The 20,224-nt window shown below is 46.1% G+C and overlaps 1 protein-coding gene across 5 annotated transcripts in view; it reads right to left on the bottom strand.

Annotated features, from left to right (window-relative positions):
* The window catches only part of SCML4 (Scm polycomb group protein like 4), an 80,947-nt gene that overhangs the window by 34,823 nt on the left and 25,900 nt on the right, over positions 1-20,224 (bottom strand). For all 5 annotated transcript variants that reach the window (XR_003992002.1, XR_003992003.1, XM_030490543.1 and 2 more), the window contains exons 4-6: positions 13,143-13,272; positions 10,186-10,386; positions 7,069-7,263 (exon numbers count right to left, since the gene is read on the bottom strand). Coding sequence is in view for 3 of the 5 variants with exons in the window: in XM_030490543.1 (XP_030346403.1) it covers positions 7,069-7,263; positions 10,186-10,386; positions 13,143-13,272 (526 nt within the window). In the remaining 2 variants the exon portion in view is untranslated. The remainder of the gene's footprint in view (positions 1-7,068; positions 7,264-10,185; positions 10,387-13,142; positions 13,273-20,224) is intronic.

The raw sequence follows: 20,224 nt of genomic DNA, 5'->3' as shown, positions 1-20,224 counted from the left end.
AAATATAAAGCATGAGCCTGTGCATGTGTTTATGTGTAGGTATAAGGTCTTTCATAAAGTCTTTGCTTTGTTTCTCCCTGCCCAGTGCTGCAGCTCAGCTGGACTTTCTGATATTTCTTCTGCCATATAAACACAACGCAGCTGGGCCCTAAAGCGTTAGTTCCCCTTCACAAAACATTCCTTTTCCTGACTTCTCTGCTGCTGCTTGTGGCATCCCTGGCCAATCTCAGTCCCAGCAGCTAGGAACTCACCAACTCCCCTTCCTTGGGTCTATGAAAAACTCCCCTTCCTTGGGTCAGGCTGGCTAACGCACATGGCACTTGGATAGGTTTTCCACCATCAGTTCTGGCCTGTGGCCTGCCAATCTTGCTGCTTGAAATATGTATATATTGGATGGCAGGTATTTGTATCAATATTTAAAAAGTTTAGGAATGGAAATTCCTGTTTCAACTTTAATTTAAGCTATTTAAAATCAAAGCCTGGATTCCCAACTTCAGACATCTTCTAAAGGAATCATATAGCTCTATGGGAAAGTCTTAACCAGCTAAAACAAAGTTAAAGCTAAACCAGAGTTACAATCAAATGATCTACCTGACCAGGGCTCTAAAAGAGCGTGCATGCTTCCTCCATGTGTCTGTACATGCAAAGCTTGAATTAAATGCTCATACCCAGGGTTATTTTTTTATGTAGTGGATATGATCTCATTCACCATGCTTCATGCATTTATGCCCATCATTTCATACCCTTCCCTTATGCATATGCTTTGATATGGAAAAACAAAGCATCTTTCCTACTTTAAACTTCATTTCATAGCTTAGCTCTCTCTTCTAACCTTCATGGCTGCAACCCAGGCAATCTCCAGCACTGCCAGTGCCTTTGCATGGCTCTGAGCACATCTTGGTCTGAAGGACAGAAGGGCCTTTGGGCTTCTCCTCATCCACTGATGGGAGCAGAGTGCCTACCCCCCCGACGGTAGCTTTTCAAAAGAGTTGGATTTTCTTGCACCCTCTCAAGACTGTAGAGCTAATACAGCCCAGCAGAAGGTGGGAAGGAGGATTTCCCTTGGGCTGACTGCTGGAGGGATCTGCTGCTTCATTGCTTAGCATCCACAGGGAGATGAGATACAATTTCATAAACTTAAAGGAATAGAAAGGGACTCCTTGTTTGGGGGTTAGCAAACAGTAATCACACAGCTTAAAGGTCATAAGGGTCAATTTATCCAATTCTGCCAACTCTGTAATTTATCTGTTCAGATAAATTATATCACAGATGAATTCCATTCATCCATCTCTTCCATCCATCTCTTCTCTTTCCTCCTACCAGGATTTGCCTCTTAGTGTACATTTCATTAGCTTGTTCTGGTCTGGGTTCAAATGGCCTGAATGCTCTCTACTAACACGCTCATGAACCACTCCACAGGAGCATTGCCTGACTCTTTCACTTTCCTGCTTTTACTTCCTGATTCTTGTACTATTTTGAACTGTTCCTGTCCCTCCCTAGCTTTCTGAATGACAACATGCGGCTCCAGCTGCAGCTACCTCTCTTTCTGCTCTGCCACAGTTATCACCTTGGATACCTCCTTTCAGAAAGCCTATCCTGGGGATGGTGCTCCAGCTGCAGGTAGGACCCCAATGTACACGTCCTCTGTTGGATGCCCTGCCCTGGGGCTGGCCAGGTCGGGTCTGGAAAGGGAGGAGGCACCCAGCCTGCTGATGGGTGCATGGACTTTTGTATACATGAAAGGAAGGAAGGAATGCCTGCAGCCATCCCGTCCTTTCTGCTCTACTGCAGGTTCTGCCATCAATTCAAATACCCCAAAGACCAGACAAACTTTTTATATTAGACTTTGCTGTGGCTGGATGGCTTGTGCAGTTCCTTTGCTCCCTCTTTAAGAGTGACCTTAATATTTTATTTATTGTTTAAAGGATAATGTTCGTGGTGGAGGAATATATGAGGCAATAAATGGCCTTTGCAGGTAATTAAATGTTGAAGAGAGCTGAAGCTATTGATGGCCATAAAAGCCATTTATTCTGAGTGTGCTGAGAAGCCAGGAGCACTGTTCCTCATAGCATGCAACAAGACAAGATTAAACAAGCCACGCTACTAGAAGGGGAAAGACAACATTTTTCTTGCCCTCTTAGGGCTTGAAATTTCTGAGCTGCTGTTTATTTGGTGCTTGGAACAGAAAATATTGATCGTAATAATGTGTGGTTTTCTATCATGTTACTCTTTTTCCTTAGCTGTTTTAGAAGGGCTTTGCACATGGTGGCAAGAATTATTGCCCTCCTTGGACAGATGCTCAAATAGGGAAGGATGACTTACCCACACAATCAGTGGGAAAATCTCTGGCAAAATGCAGCTCCCATCCTAGTGTCTTGCCTACTGGTCACAATCTTATAGTGTATTGTTATAGCACTTCTCGTACCAGCTTTTCAAGTGCTTGTAGATAGGAAGAGCGCACCTTCCTGTATACAGAGGCACTGATGTGGCATAGGGTACCTCTACCTCCTTCTGTGCTTCTGCTCCATATGGGGCCCTACCTCCAGCCACTGCCATGACGAAAGGTGCTGTGGGCACTGGTAGGGGACACCATATGGTATCTATGCATACAAGTTTGAGTTGGCCATGGTGAGATAAGCAAGGCTGGGGACCTTATTCACAGACCTTTCTGTCTTTACCCCGATGAGAGCAAGGATACAGGGTAGCCACAGGAGTCCTTGCATAAAGAAAGATTTGCTGCAGCTCCATGTAGCCATGCTCTGCTTGGAGCACAGCAGTTGTCTAACTGTACAAAACAACCAAAACCCAAGGCTCAGGACAGAAGGAGCAAGGAAAGGATTGACTGGAAGGGAAAAGAAGATGCCTATTTACTTTGATGCTTCCCACATAAGAGAAACTACTTCAATATCTATGCCTACCATCAGGTTGGCAAGAAGCTTTATAGCAGACTTGCTTTCCTTTGAAAAAAACAGTCTAATATTGCACAGGTGCATGTCAACAGTATGTAGGTGTTCAAGAAATGTCCCTTTCCCATGCTCACATCCATGCCTCCATTTGATCAGCATGGGAGGACTAATGAAAGCTGAAAATGGAGGGTGTGGATGGAGACACTTCACAGGATCTCTGTTAACTTCCCATCCATGTAACCCCTGGCACACTTGACAGCATTTTCTGCAGAGGTCACCCAGATCTTGCCATCATTTTAGTTCAAACTACACTACCATTCTCATGGAAAATTCCAGTGTGCAGGTCCAGAGGCACTTTAAACTCAGATATTGTGGGAACAGGTAACATCTCAAGATTTGCTACAATGCAGACCTGAAGATGAGCACTTCCTAGATGAAGTTATCCCACAGCTCCTCCTCACAAATTGCTCTCATGAGCCAGGAAGTCCCCTCACGGCTGAGAAAGAGCCATGGGGTATGTCCCCAGATGTGCCACGGCAAGACAGTGAAGCCACTGATGTTGGGAGGCAGCTGGAGAGGGACCCTTGCCCCATGTGCAGAGCCACTGGGTGCCGGTGCGAGAGGCGTTGGCAGGGCAGGCGGAGTGTAGGGGCTCAGGTGCAGGGAGGGTAATGCACAGTCAACAAGGCTCATTGCAGAGGTCAGTGCTGCGTACAGCCCGGTACATACATATAAAATATCATTGTAAGTGTTAGATGCATATATCAACAAATCCCACCTGGCCAGTACACAGCCATTAGCATCTGGCAGTTTGCTGTGAGTCCAGGTGAATAATGGCTTAGGGGCATGTGCTTCAGGGTGAGGTTAAAAGGTGACTCCTGTATGGTGTAAGTGCATTAATATGACTGGACATGATGCTGGCTTTTCCTCTCACTTCTGGCAGTGTAAATCAAGAGTAACTGCACTGGAGTCAATACATGTATTAAATTCATTGGTACACAGGGGCTGAAAAGCACATGATTTTAAAAGAACATCTCGATTACAAGCTGGAGAACAGAAACAATGAAAAATGTGGCTGCTTTGCATGGCTTCCTGTGGTGCTTTATTATCGCCCCGCTCCTTCCATGCGAGCTCTATCCCAACAGGCGCCCTCGCAGACTCATCTGCAAGAAGAGCGCCTACTGTCCTCCTTATTATTGCCACTACAGGGAAACCCCATCTCCATTCTGTGTAGCAGAGGTCCCCCCTGTGCTGACCTTGCTGCAGAGAAATGCTGGCTCCTGGGGAGGTGGAAGGAGATTTAGTCAATGCAGCATTAAACATAGACACAGTGGCTCAAGGCCCAGTGCCTAAAATTGGAGTTATACCACTGGTGCCAAAAAACTATTGAATACATCCTGATGCGATGAACAGGAATATTATGTATCTGCCTGGCTCCAGCTGAGTGCAGCTTGAAGGTACCGTAGGTGGGTTTTCCAAAGCAGTACGTGGCTGCACTGAAACAAACCCGGGCTCTCGAGCCTGCATATAGCAATGAAGACAGTGGTTATCTGGTGAAGCTGCTGAGCTCTCCCAGCCACTCCCAGGCTCATGGATAGGTTTCAGCAGAGCAACTTGGGTTCACCAAATAGGGTACACCAGGTCAGTGATCAGCAGGGTGCTGAAAGTGTTCTCAAATCCTGTCTCACCACATTTCTGTTAACCTTTGGTGGAAGGAGAGTCCCTTTTGGGGCTGCCAGCTCAGAGAGCCACCTCAGCACCCGGCTGCTCTGGAAACCGTGCTGCTTATCACAGCCTCCCTCACTGGGGTCCAGGTGGCTCCTCCGTCACCTTTCCCATGTCCTCACTTCAACAGGGGAGCATTCAAATGTCTGCAGGGCATGCTGACCCATGCTACAGCTCTCTGTCTAGCCAGCCAGTGGATACCAGACCTCAGGGTGAGCAAGCTGGAGCTGGTGGGGAGTTTTAATCCTGTGTATAACCACTGCCCTCAGCTATTTTGCAACTGACATTCTCCACTGTACCACAGTGCTTCTGATGATGGAGATATAAAAGCCTCAAAAGCCACTGCCTCTTCCCCCATCCCACTCCAGAGAGGAGGAGAGTCCAGGCCAGCACTAGCCCTGACTAGCCCAGGCTGCCCAGCCTATGCTGCCTCCAGAGGGGGCTATTAATTGTGCCTCCTGCAGTAGGAGAGCCAGGGAAGAGAAGCCTTCCCTACATCCACATCTCCTGCCTGGTCTGGGGCAGAAATAATTTTTGCCCCTTCCTCAGTGGCTGGGGCCAGTGGGAATGGCGTCAGGGACATCTGCATTGGAATCGTGTAAGGAAGGAGGTGCTCAGAGTGTAACAGCCACTGTAAAAACTTAGGTTGTGGAGTTGCCTTCCACCACATACAGCCTTGCCATACGAAAGTAAATGCAAATGTAAATGCAAATTAAAATGCAAATGGAAACGCAAATGCCAGGCCTCCTGGGCTGCACTCAGTGCTACAGAAATCCCTTGACCCCTCAGAAACATTCAGGTTGCTGCAAATGTCCTAGTCCAGAGTAAAAAAAATATTGCTTTTCAAGCTGGGTTTGTGCCTTTCTTCCCCTATGTGTAAGAGTGGCAGCTGGATTTCTTTGCACACAAAGGCAATTTCTGCTCTGCATGCACAGCCCACTCCCAGCTTCAGTGTGTAAAGCACACACTTAGGGTCTTCCTGGCAAACAGGTGATTCATGGGTGATTATTGTGGACACTAAACCACCTTTCTCTCAGCTGCCAGCATGTACCTGCCATTAAACTGAATGCATGAGAGAAGTGTGCTCCCCAAACACCCACAGCGCTGTTAATAAAAGAGAAGAAAAATAATTTAAATCAGGAGGAAGCCTGCAGGTGCTGTGGAGGTTCAGGGCCATAACTTTGCATCTTTCTTTTTTCTAAACTAACTTTTGCAATGTCTGTAGAGCCCCAGGGCAGCTCTTCGGCCACTGACTGCGGATGGGGGCTGCAGGCATGTCCCATATCCACGGGTCCTGCGCAGGGCCAGAACCCTGTCCCAGCACACTGGGGTGTGGGCAAGAAGGAAGCCAGGGTGTGCCATCCACCTGAGAGCTTAGCGCTGCTCAGGGCAGGTGCTTCTCTGGACCACCACCATCATTGGGTGCATCTGCCACAGCCCCTCCAGTCTTCACATCATCAAGCACTAAGTTAGGGACCTTGCTGGTGCCCACAGGCATTTTAAGCTAGGAGAAATGCTCCTGCAAGTAGCAAAGCAAACCCCTTAGCAGTCATGACTCTCATTTAGGTTTACTCTCATAGGTAGAGGGGGCAGATGGGATCCAGGCTGAGTGCACTACAGCTAATGAAACTGCATTGCTGTGAGTGGCTCTCTCCCCTCGCCCAGAAAGAGGTCTCCTCAAGCAAAGGCAGACTGTGCTGCTTTGCAGGTGATCCTTAAAATGACCAGCATGCAAGCAGGGAAGCACACAGGTGATGAAGTGCTGGGGCAGTGCTGGGTCAGTGTATACCCATTACATCTGTGATTTCCTGTTCATGCTGCAGTGACACCGAAGCTTGTGCTGGGGTCCATGCGCTCACCCAGCCTCCCACTTCTCACTGCAGCCAATGAGCCAAGGCAGTGCACGAGCAGAGGGGTCTGGGGAGCAGGGACAGGCAACGCTCTGCGGTGGGTCTGCAAGCAGAGGAGGCTTGATAGTCAGTGGGGATCCTTTAGTGTCTAATATGGTGGTTGAGTTGGGTGGAGAGAGAAATTTCCCCTCTACTTTCCCATCTGCCTGAAACTTGAAGCAACTTAATCCCTTTGAGACTTCTACCCCAGGGCCAGGTATGCCTGAGGAGGGCAAAAGCTATGGGCAATAAGAAGAATGGGATCATATGAACCTTGTTTCCTTAGGAAAAGGATAAAAGAAACAAAGAGATATAAAATAATTTCAAAAATTATCCCTATCACTGCTGTGGCTCCTCAACACAGTGATTCTCACCCAAAAGCCTCCTCTATAGCCACTGGGAAAAATACTGCAATTTATCCCACTGCCTTCCTCTGGAAAGGTCCCACAGAGACCTGGAGTTCTCTAGCATGTACAGCACAGGACCAGAAAGACAATCATTTCTTCAGTCCTATTAAATCTTAAGCCCAAGCTGATCAAGCAGCCTACCTGCCTCCACCCGTCTGTTCTCATACACCTCTGGGCTTTCCGACACGGCGTTGTATTGCTGGAAAGGCTGGTTGCTGAAGAGATTGTCACACAAGAGGCTGCGACAGAGCTTCTTCAGGAAGCGCAGGACATACCCGATGCTGTTCACTACCAACACGTTCATGAGATGCTGCTTCCCCTCAAAAGAAGCTGAAACTGGAAAGCAAACAGGAACAATTCAATACCTGGGGATGCATGGCAGGAGGAAGAATGAGAGCAGGGCAGAAGATTTCACACAAATATTTGTATGCCTTAAAATATTTTACATAATTACCCCATCTGTAGAACAAAACAAATTGGAGGAGCTTAAGGAGCTGAGTTTGTGTGAGTGAGATGACCTTCCCCTTGGGACATTGAAAGATGCATGGCCAGCAGTGCAAGGATTTCTAATATATGCATCCAACTGAAAACTGTACTGTGTGATTGGAAGGAGGCAATTATGATACCTTGGTCTAAGGAAGGGGAAAGTGATCTGCCAATGATGGGCTATTAGGCTGACTTCAGCAATACACAAGGATTTAAAAGATGATAGGGAGACAAGAAATAAAGACATGGCTGTGGATGAATAAAAGGTACCAGGGTTATACTGAAGCAAGGTCTACCAGCTTCATCATGGATCTTTATTTATGGATTTAATTGCATGTATAGGCAAGGAAAGGTTGGCAGCGGAATTCAGTTAGGTATGCGAAATTGTTCATTAAACTGGAAAAGATTATATATGGAAGGTGGGTCAGGAGACAACAACAGGCTCTGCTGGCAGGTAACCCCAAGCACTGGAGAGCAGCCCGCAGTGGTCTGTGCTGGCACAAAAAGATTTTGTTGATGCTGTAAGCTAGGGGCATTATCAATGGAGGACTGGGAGATTATACAGAAAGGATTGGCTGATCTTGAGCTCTGCAATAACAAAAATAGGTGGAAAAAATACTAGAAAACACTTGGCAATCTGTAATCATTTTAAGGAGGTTCAACATGACCCGATGGGAGGAAAATGATGGAACAGGCTCACCAAATGCCTATGAACCTCCAAGGTGGCACAGCAATGAAAAGGTCAGATGTATTTCAAGGAAGCATTGAACAAGGCATTTCCAGAAGAGACAAGGCAGTGTCAGTTCCACTATATAAAATCCTGGTGAATCCCAAGCTGGACGGGCACCATTCTGGTTGTCCAGGCTTGAGAAGGGTGAATTCACACTTGCAGATGTGCGCAGGCAGGCCACAGCCATGTTCAGGGAACAAAAAGTTCCCCTGTGACACTGCAGCCATCACCATTTATGCTACGTGGGGCTGTGGGAAGACACCTGAGCTTCTTTCACTAATCCAGTGACCTTCCTCACAATGCAAAGAGGACCTGAGAGAAACTGTGTGTTTCAGGCCTAGCAGGATGAAGTCCACTCTCTGGAAATACATCTAAGATTGAACTCAAGGGTGAGAGCAGAGCAATTAAAATTCCTGGACAAAGCTGTCAGGGAATATATTTAGCCACGAATCAAAAAGGGCATAGGTCCCAGACATCAGAGAGGTGGAGAGGTCACAACAGACCCACCACGATGAGTTGTAGCAGGTCACATTCAGGTGTCAACAGGTTTGCAGGGAGGGCTACATGATCTGGCTGCCTGAACTCCACCACCTGGAAGGTTTTTTCCATTTCTATAGCCTCCAATCACTACTAATGAGTATAAATTGCAATGGTAGGCTTATAATGTTTGGGATAACCTCGGAGAATTCCTGCTGGCCTGAGCTGTTGTAAGGGATCATGCTTTACTGCCAGCTGAGCATCTGTGAGACAAGCCATGGGAAGACTGGAAAGCCCATGAGAAGATCTGTCTGTGCTGTTGCTGGGCTGGGACTGAGCCGCAATCTCAGAGCCACATCATGACTATGAGGCCATTCACCCCTCCTTGGTGATTAAAAGAGGCATGAAGTTCAGAGAAATGTTGACCAGGTGCTTTTAGCTCAGGTACTTGAAGCTGGGCCAGCTCAGAGGAACTGAGACCAAGGGTTTTGGCAGGCTTGGTGCAAAAGGTGACTCTCCTGCTTGTAATGAAAATCATACACACAGCACAGAACCAGGCAAAAATGAAGCTTTGCACTAAATTGCTTCAGTCTTGTATTCCTGTGAACAAATCTGGATCATTCTTAGAGTATTTCTGATATCCCTCAGGGAAGGCACACCTGTGATTAGAAAAGAGAGGGAGGAAGCAGGATTTATATGCTGTATAGAGGTCCAGAGCCTGAGCTCCCACACAAGCGGGTCCCAATGACACAGCTGAGCTGCTGTGGTCCCTGCAAAACCGATTGGACTTGCAGTCCTTGGCTTTGTGTTCGTGCCTGACTCATCGACTGCAGCTCACTGCAGAGCGTTGTTCCCATATTCCCATCATTGTTTCATTCCCACTGCATCCCCATGTGCTAAAACAATGTTGCAACACAGATATTTTACTGTGATTAAAAGAAAAATTCATGTTCAGTCTGAGAGCCAGGCCAGGGGATTCAGCGTGGCACATGGGAGACTCATCAGGACACAGCGAGAAGTGTCACTGTGGGAAGATGAGATGCCCCTGGGAAGTTCCCTCTGATCTCTGATTCTCTCCAATATATTTGCATAGTCCTGCTGTATGGGGAATTTGCAATTTCTGCAGCTGAGAGCAGATTCGGTTCATGAACTGAAGGCAGAGGACACACCAGCAGCTGAGTTCTGTGCAAGTTTTCCTTTAGAACATGTGGTGGCAAAGCGTGGCATGAAGCAGGCTTGCAATACTGCTCATCTGTGTATGACTGCACGAAAACCTTAGCTCACAGGCTTGGCCTCAGCACTGTTGCAAAGAGCGGTAAGCACAGGACTCTGGAGTTAGCCCCATTTCACCCCTGAATCACTGCTGCAATACTCTTTACCAATATACTTTAATCTGACAGCGAGGCAATTCCTGCAGCAGCTCATTTTCCAAAGCTCTAAGTGATGTTCAAAAGCTGGGTGCCAGCTCATGTGAATGGGACAGCTTGGACAGTCAGGAGTGGGAATGAGGTTAAGATGTCGAGCACTTTCCAACTGGCCACAAACCCCGTACAAAAATGCTTTACCTGACACCATCTCTCCTCCATAGCCTTGCTTGATGAGTGAGAAGACCACCTTTTGCTGGAGCGCGCAGTCGATGCAGGCCTGCACAGCCTGCTGCAGGGCTGCGGATGGTCTCTCTGGCCCAAAGTGCTCTGGGAGCTGCTGCACTTTTTTTCTGTCAAGGTACGGCCCCAGGTTTGCTTGTTTGTTGACATAAATGCAGACTGCAGACACAAAATCCCAAAAAGGTTATTAGAAAATGGCCCTGAGACCATCCTAGCAAATACATTTCTATTTATTTCACAAGCTCTTCCATTCACTGGTGAATTGCTGCCATTTGCCATGGCACAGCCAGGCTTCCTTGCACTGATCTACTGTTGCCTAAGTGAAGTGAGCTGAGTTTGGGTCTTGCTCAGTGTCACAGGTGAGGAGGATAAGCTACATGAAACTAAAGAAGCTCCTGTGCACACCTGGGGTCTTTTAATTTTATCAGCTACTTTATTGCCAAATCTCTTAGTTTCACAAGTCATTATTAACAATTTTATATGTATCCTAAAAAATACTGTGTCTGGTATAAACGTCATTGTCTTCCTGCTGCTTCTAAGAACTGAAACCTATTCTTGTTGCATAATTAAAAATTTCTGATTGTCGTTCAAGCTATGACCAGAAAAAAATGCCCAGGGAGTGCAGGACAGTGACTAGCAAGTGACAGTGACTAGCAAGTGACAGTGACTAGCAAGGTTGACCTTACAGCAATGGATAAACTTCAGCCTGAGGTGTGTTTTGGGGCAGTGTTTTTTCTCTGTGTGTTTTTAGACTGGTTCATTGAGAGGCCCTCTGAGAAGCAGTGGTCTGAGGTAGGTTTTGGGAGACTTTCATTCCTTGCTGCTGCTGTCCTTAATGCAGCTGTAACTGCTGGAGGGCTATGCTGTGCTGTGCTGCGTGGTGTGATTACAGAGACTCTGGTCTTTGGGAGCTTCCTGACCCTCCATGTCCAACCCAGCACTCTGCAAACTGCATCACCTCAAGGGAAACTGTACATCACATACAGTGCTAAATCCCCATTTGGGACCACAGCCACATGACTGTGCTGCAGAGGGGGTCTGCAAGGGGTGCGTCAGCCTCTCTGCAGCCAGGCCCTGCATGCCTCCTCTCATATGCCACTGCCTACAAAGGCAGCTTTCCTACATGCCATCCTGCCAGCACTAGCCAAACAATCAGTGTTCTCTTACTAGCATGAACTTATTTTAAGCTTGGCTGAGACTAACTGCATCTTGGAGGAAGCAGAGATAACGCTGTGGTAACTAAGGCCTACTAAGACACAGCCTAAAGTCAGGCTAAAGTGAGACATATTGTTATAGCTGGCTGAGTGTGCTCAAGCTGTCATCTCTCAAATAATATAACATTACCCTCTGACAGAAATCAGATATGTGACGAAGAAAAACCATCAAGCAGAGTGGAGGACACAATGACAGCTGTGTAAAGTTGGAAATAATTTACAGTTTGTATCACTGTAATGAAAATCTACTGCGACTGTCACAGTGCACTCTGCCACCCCATCTCTCACTGAACAGCAGAAGGGGCTTTAGCAGCATATCCTGGGTAAACAGGAGGATAAAAGCAATCATACTTATCATTACATAGCACTTTACACCTTCCAAGTGCCAAACAAACAAAGGGATAACGCACCGAAAGACAGCAGTAGCGTGCATGAATTGCAGGGGGCTGTCTTGGTGCAGTTTTCCCAGTGTGCCACCATGCCAAACCTCACCAAATCTGCAGGATGTGGCTTCTGCTGTGACAAGCCACTGGTTTTGTCTGGGGCTCAGCTGCAGGAGGGACTCTGCAGCCTGCAGGCTATGTGCTGGGTCCCTTGCTGGAGAATGGGGACCCTTACGGTCCTTTCTGTGCAGATAGGGAGGTAAAAGTTGGCTTGAGCCTGCCTCCACTTCCTGCAGCCCCTGCTCTGGTGGGAGCCTACACACACCATTGGGAAGGTGCTGGGAGAAAAAGTGCCAGTGGCACACGGAAGAGCAGATGGAGGTGTGGGGCGCTGCACCCTCAGAACCCAAAATGATGCATGGAACCTCTGCCTTTGTGGCCACTCCATCAGTCTGGTGGGGCTGGTGGACTGTGCCTCCTTGTTCCCCTCCAAAAGCAGCACTGGGCACACCCCTCAGGGCAGCACTATGAAACACCACTCAGCTGATGTTTGCCGAGTGCTTTGCAGTCTTCACATGTGAAGGGATAAATGAGAATAAAATATATTATTATCGTCATCGTCACTACGTTTAGTATCATTCTGCTACCAGAGCAGATGGAAAACTTCTCCTCTGTGCATCCCAGCTAAGAAATAATGGGATTTATGCATTGTGTTTAGATTCTAATGTTATCTAATCCATTTCTCCACTGAAATCTCAGGGTAAATCAACTGTCTTGTTGATTTTCTTCTCATTTACATCAGTTTGTAAAGCATTGACCTATGTTACTTCTGGTAATCTAAAGAAAAAAAAAAAAGAATAAGGCTGTTTTTTCCCTGTCTACAGTCAGAAATGACCAGGTCTGCTGCTGTGATAAGATATTGGGGTTTGTGTGTGCTGGTAATCCTGCCTACAATCAGACCATGGCTCCTTTATCCTTCTCCCCATAGCTATAACAGATGCTTCACGTTCACGCCGGATTTCAGCCTGGTCATTGCAACACATTTGATGGGGTGAGTTCTGGGTATAAAATGGTAGCATTCATGGGATGTTGATGTCTGCATTTCAAGAGGAATGGATCTGACATCTCCACTAAACTTGACACATGGCAGTCAAAATATAGACTTGCATGATGCCTTTTTTCTTTGTCACTGATTACCAGCATAATCTGCAAAACCCCCATTTTCATGAGCTCTGCCTGTTCTGCAAAGCACAGCACCTGGCTGCCAGCCCATGGTTCCTGCTCACCCCCTGGCCAAGGAGCACTTGAGGTTGAGTACCTGTGAGAGCCTGTGGGGTGGCCGAGTTGGGTATCGTAGCTGCATCCTGAGGGATTGAACTAATATCAGGCTCTGGTGTGCTTCTCGGTGGAGAGACTGCTAAGGGAGTCATCAGGACACGAGACTTCAGCTGCAAAAAATAACCGGTTGGGTAATGAAAGTATACACAAAATATTCCGATTTTATTCCATCTATGTCACGCCCCATGAACTCCCACTCATTAGCAATCTGCTATTGCATCACTTTCTCCAGGCCATGAGTATCCGTTCTGCTCCTGGGAGGATACTGGAGCCTGAAGCCTGACTGATTTGCAGCAGACAGCAATGCCTTAAGTTACAGGATGCAAATATTATGCCACCTACTGGGTAGTTATTTACACCTGAGAAAACTGGGTATAACACTCTAACAAATCAGCACAATGGCATTTTATGACCCTTTTCATGTGGGTGTAAACTGTTTTCCACAACTCAGAAACAACGGGGTCTTTAACTACACCATAATTTAAGGCCAAATTCTGCTCTTGGTTACAGGGGTGTAAATCCTGTGTATACCTAGCGGAACCAAGAGGCTACTTTGGGCTGACACCCATGTAAATAAGCTCAGACCATGATCTATAGTGTGTTATCACCAGGTAGTAAATACGAACTGCTGCACTGTGGCACCCAGAAATCTTTGTGACCTGCAGCCCAGCTTGGAGAAGTGAAACACAATGGGAATTTACAGTGCAATATCAGTACATCTTTACACTGCTGGTACCTGGCAACCTCTCACCAGTCAAATGATAATCAGGGCTTCATAATTACAAAAGGCTGACATGACAGATGTGACCTGAAGGTACCACTCTTGCTTTTCCTTTCGCTCTGAAGTGGGGAGAAGTCGGAAAGCCAAGCACAGAGCTGGCTGGTTTATGTATTTACATACACTACACTGAGCTCTTCTTTTAGTAGGTGATTTTCATTTTTTTGTTGTTTTTCAGTGGCTAAAGGTAAAAATGCTAGAAGTGGCAAGCATAAGAATGAAAAGGAATTTTTAGCCCTGTTAAATTTGTAGAGTACTGCTTCTCTCAGAGCACGCACCCAAACTGGAAATAACGTACAAAGTACGTTTTAGGTAGAAATTAAGCCAGACCACTACCTACAAACCAAACCTTGAGCAAGTCCTGGTACAGAGTAGAGGTTATTTTGGATAAAGATTGATGTTGTCCATGATTATGATTACAACTGTCTAAAATAATGGCCACAGTTTCAGTGTAATGGTAAAAACAGAAAGATAGTGGAGGGAGAGGGAAGGCTGTTGGACTTGGTGTCTCCCAAGTGAGTTTTTAATCATCAAATCTTTAGGAGTCTGGATCATTCCTCTGTTACTGGCTTATCCCAGCAAGGGCTTCACAAAGAGAGAATTCAGGGTCTCTCTTGCTTTTGGTAGCATGGTAGCCTGTGCTGATACCCATCAAAACAAAAAAAAAGGCCCTCTTTGTTGAGATGGGTGTAATTTTTGCCTGCCAGACCTTCACTAAGCCCTTCCTGAACGTGCTGCTCTATGCAACCTAGAGTTTCCCTCAGAGAAGCCTCTGTGTAAAGGTGGGCATTATAAGCCCAAATGAAATGAAAGCGGGCTCTTTACCCTGACACCGTCCCCTTCGGGGCACTGTCAGTGCCTGGTGCGGAGGCTGTATCCTCCCTGTCTCAGAAGTGCCACGCACCACCTCCACATGGTGCCACTGCCTCCCTTCCCCTGGCATGGGCTAAATCCCTTTGGACCTAGCTTGAACAAGGGAGAAAGTGTTCAGTAAGTCAATCTAAGACAAACTATGGATTTGACCTCCTGCTGTGTGGCAGCATAGAGTATTAGAGACCCTGAGCCAGCCCTTGCCTAGTGCCAGTCCTCACCTGCCTGTGTTGTCCTGTTTTTGTAGGATTGTCTTGCCTTGAGATTGGGATCAAGAAAGATGAATAGCAAAATGCTGTCAGTTTGTTTTCCAAGCAATTAAAATAAATGGGAGGAAAACAGTGTTTGAGAAATCAGGGTCCCCACCCAATTTGGGGGTTATCCCATGTGAAAAGGTGAGAAGCAGCACAATTTGTTATGTTCTGCAGCAACATGTTGATGACTCACTTTTCTGGGGGGAAGTGGGGCTGACACTGGAAACTTTGGGTAGCTCCTATGCTAGATTTCTGGGCTTGCATTTGATTATACACATGTATACATATATAATAAAAGCATATATACATACTTGTGTTTGTACATAGTATATACAGAGATATAAAAATATATACATTTATATGGTGATGTACATGTATACTTGTGTATATATTTATGTGTTCGTATACATAAAAATATATGTATATGCACTCACACATGCACACATCTATATGGATGCTATTTCAGACAGAGCACACCTAATAACTTCTGTTTCACTTGCGTGTTGTCTCCTTAACATCCTTACTGGCTCACAGCCCTTTGGCCCCAAACACAGGCGCGCAAGTCCCTCTCCAGCCCTTGAGCCTCGTGCACTGTCTGAGTATGTGCTGTCCCACCAGCACCATCAGCCCAGTGGACATGGGACAGTGTGCAGTAGACCTCTTTCTCCGCCTGTTCCCTGGCCTTTAGAGGCCCAGGCAGGCTTATGTTCTAGAGCAAATGAACAGAGATCAAGACTTTTGTAAACTCTCTAGCTCGGAAGTCCCTTCTTGGCAGTTTGCTGTTTTGGAAAACAGTTTACTGCAAACTTAATTGCAACAGTATGTGCCCTACAGCCTCTGGATACAGATAAATTCCATTTGATTAGGGGTTTCAGAGAATGTGCCTTCATTAGATTAAAATAAAACAATGACTGATTACAGGACACAATACGCTAGTAAACATGGCTTAAATACCTCCTGGCCACTGAAACCTTGAGTAGTCCCTGAGTATTGCAAAGTGTAAATCTCAAAGTATTTCTTTTAAAGATGTCTTTTCTTGGACTGATTCTTCTCTATCAAGAAGCCAACCCATCCAACCAGCTGACTGATTGAGAACTTGGCAGTAGAGAGCACATACACATGAAAGTGAAAAAAAGTGGTGAAGGAGAGAGAAGGAGACAGAGAAAAGGAAACAGGGAAAATGTGTCAGAGCACTTTGGGAAATCCTCACAGCAAGGCATTCAAATCAACTTCTGAATATAAAATGTCATAAATTTTAATATGCACAGCATGAGATATAAAAGGCAATGGCTGCTTTAAAACAAGATGTATAACCAACCCCCCCACTGTCATGGATCTTTCTACTATGGAGGAGAGATGCGAGAAAGCTGGTTGGGGCTTTAGGGTAGGAAATAAGTGTGTCTATTTCACCAAAGACACCGTGCATTAGATGCAGAAACATCATGGGCTTTTGTGCCATTGTTGCCAGCTGCAGGCTTGTCTGAGTATGCAGTGGCCATGTACAGGGAAGAGTCTGTTGAATTCTGGAGTTTCTGTTCTGACCTGCACACCCTTTTGGAGCAGTAAGGATCCATCTAGCTGGTATTTCTGTCAGCCCTCACCAAAAAAAGTGAAAGAAGGTGAAGAACATTTCCCAGATGATTGCTTTTTTTTTGCCTTTTGAATGAGTTCTTTGCCAGCTTGTATGATAAAATACACAGGAAAGAAACAAGGCGAACCATGATGCAAGCTTTCCCTGTACTTTTCTTAAACCACTTAAATCCTGGTTGTCCCTTGTCCTGGTAAAATATTTCCTAGAAAAGGCTGGGGTTCACCCCATCCCCATGGGTCCTTCCAGCCAAGAAGAGAAAAACACCTCCATCCCCTGCAGACGTGCACCAAGGTGAGTGCCTGTGCCAGCTGGGTCCTGCCCCATGGGCTTCCGATGGACGGGCAGGAAGGTGCCATTAAACCTACACCAGGAAAGCACAGAGCTTCCAAGCACATGTTCCAGGGTCCTTGGCTATACCTCCCGCTCTCTGTGCATTTGGCTGTGGGTAAAGAGGTTCAGTGCGAGGCAAGTCAGGGCTCAGCTCAGTCACTGGGGCAGACAGGGGTCAGCACTGTGCTGGCAAAGGCAAAACACAGTCCAAGGTCTTTCCCACCTTTTCTCCTTGTGTCATGCAATATCTTTCTTCCACACAGCAAATGATGCAGGGGAGTCTGCATGCAGCCTCCTACATCCCCTAAGTGCTTTGTAGTGAATGAGGCAGGTAACCTTGAAAGAAGCTTATGCAACCTCGAAATCCAAGGCTGTATCACAGGACAGGTGAATAATCACGGCATTTTAAAGTTGTCTGTGCAATCTCAGTCCCAGTGTGTCCGAATCCCGTCTGCTTATTTGTCATCACTAATAGTGACTTCTAGGGCAGCAAGGGAACCTATGCCCTGTAATGGAAATTGTCACTCCACACGCTGTCCTGCACAGGGTGACTCTCACTGCCCAACCTGCCTGGCAGGAGCCTGCAAGGTCCCGACTGACTGCTCACCCCAGGCTTGGGCTGGAGCCCCCTTCCCTAGCAGGGAGCTGCTGTGGTAGGAGTAGCACAGGAACAAATTGCCCTTGGGCTGCTTGGATGGGGCCATCGCTTTGCTGCCCTCTGGGTGGTCTTTGCTGCAGCACTACCCCATGTGCTTGTCAGTCCGATGCCCTCTAACACCACAAATCCCTCTATGATGCTAACTAAGCCTTCCCACATACACACTTTCCTAGACAGCCCTTTGAGGCTGCCCCTCGCTTACAGCCAAGGAAATAAAACTTGGCTATATCTACTAACCTACCAGAATAGAACATTTCCTAGATATTTAGACAGTCAGAAAGAATATTGTATTTAGGGGAAAATGTAGCATTTTATGGCAAATAGCTCTGCATCAGATACAAAACAATTTTTGGGAAAGCAGCTGATGAACTTTTATAACCAAAGCTGTGAAAAAATAAACAGGATAGTGAGGAAAGGACTTTGCTTGGTGGTGAAGCATGATGAAATGTCATTTTAGGAAGACACAGATATTTGCTTTAATATCAATGAAAACAGGCAATGGGTCATCTGGCTATAAAGAGCATGTGATTAAAAATGTCTGTTATTCACATCTCGGTCAAAATATATTTAAATCTAGGCTGTAAAATCCTAGTTTGCTAAAAATTCAGAAGTATTTTTCCATCTGTTCTGTAATAATTCAGCTATCTGGTTGCTATAAAGAATTTGGTTGTCTGCCATTTGGGCAGGGAGTCATTTTTTAAAATGCATTAAAGTCTCATGGTATCTCAAAGTCATACAATTAGCAAGCTAATTAAATCAAGCTAGAGTTCCCTACCAAAAAAAAAAATATGATCTTTGACTTGCTCTGGGGAAGAGGTTTTGTTGGAGAGGGGTTCGCTTCAGCTGAGTGCACAGCGTACAAAGGCGCATCACAGAAAACGTCGTCTCGGTGTACAAATCCTATAGTGCAAATAAACAGCACTAGGCCAGATACCACGGGTGCTGCAGCTCATGAGTGTCAGCTCCAGAAACTTAAGCCATCAGTTATAAAAGGATGCCTTTTCACTCGCCATCAATCACCAAGAATTAACATCACCCCAGTTTCACTGCCAAAGGAGGGATGCTGTCACCTCCCCACTAAGTCCCTAGAGATAGGGAGGAGGCACGTGTAGTACCCAGCTAGGGGAAAAGCTTCCCGTCAGAAGAAAAGGGGGCAACAGTAATCAAGTTGCTAGCTATGTCCTAAAGCTCAATGTTACTGCAACATTTTAGGCAATTTAAGTCTCCCTTTTCGCTTCTCCCACTTACAAATCCATGGTGATTGGTGAAAAGCTTTTTCATGGGCAGATGGGTGCGTTTGGGGTGGAACAGAACATACTCTCCAGCATTATTTCTTTTTTTGTCAAAACAAATCAAATCACATGTAAATGCAGAAGCAAGAAATGGGATCAGCAAGACAAGCAGGGGCAGAAGGGATGGGTCTGCTAAAACTCCGCATACAAGGCCATTGTGGTATTTGGCAAATCATTTAATCATCTCAAGGACTCAATTTCACACATCTCCAAAGTATTATTATCACAGGCTTGGATGGTTTTGATCTAAAGAGCCTACAAGTGACCCAGCTTTACTGATAGTAATTTAAATTATTAGTTGTAATAAATAAAATAAATGTAATAAATAATAAACTGTAAAAACAAGTACCTCAAGTAAAACAATTCAGATGCTTCTGTCCCAGAGTTGTAACTTAATGCTAAAGTGAAAAATAATAGGTATTTTCATATCTCACATTTTACACTAGAGTATTTGCCCCAGTCTTAGCTTGGACATGCAGCTCTATTATGGGCTACAGCTATAAAACTCTGTAGTAATCCCCAGAGGGACACCTGAGCCTCCTGCCAGGTTGGCTCTGCTTGGCCACTGCTGTTTTATCATTCATGCTACCAAAGTTAAGGCTTTTCAGAAGAAATGAGAAACTGCAGCTGGAACTGTTTCTTAGCTATGCAAGGTCTGTTTTCAGCACACACTGAAACACACTTCAAAATGTGCCCCTATAGAAGAGAGGGGTTGTCTGATAAAGCAGGAGAGCATAGAGAGACACGGGAAAAAGCAGAAGATGAGAAAGCATTAAAGTCTGACACACTGATGTGTACTGCCGTAGGTATTGCACAGGGGGACACAGGGGAGTATGGGATGATGGAAATGGGATGCAGAGGGGTGGTGAGGAGGGCTTGCCTGGAAAAGAGAAAGGGAGGATAGAGGATAGAGGGTGGAGGATGGGAGGAAGAAGGTGGTCTGGCAGGAGGTGAGAAGGAGGGAAAGGCAACAATTAAGGTACCCTGCTCTAGATAAAGCCCAAACCTAAGGAGCTGAGACATTTGGTCCCTGTGCCCAGAGCTTGGCCATGAACAAGGAGAGACCCAGCGAAGAGCTGGACAACAGCCAGAGCTAAGACCTTCTCCAGGGAAGGCTGGGGCAGGCCCTGTGCATGCATCACTCATGTTTACTCGCTTCTCTGTTTTGACATCAACAACTTAAGCTGCTATTATTTTCTAACAGTCTGCAATTTGCCCTTCTTGTGTAACAGAAAGCATACGCTCCCCTTGGGGTCACATTGAGAAATGGGCATGATTTTCCCCCAGAA

The sequence above is a fragment of the Strigops habroptila genome, chromosome 6 (assembly GCF_004027225.2).
Source record: "Strigops habroptila isolate Jane chromosome 6, bStrHab1.2.pri, whole genome shotgun sequence".
NCBI lineage: Eukaryota > Metazoa > Chordata > Aves > Psittaciformes > Psittacidae > Strigops > Strigops habroptila.
The sequence above is the reverse complement of the archived record's forward strand: the minus strand, read 5'-3'. Positions and strand labels throughout refer to the sequence as shown.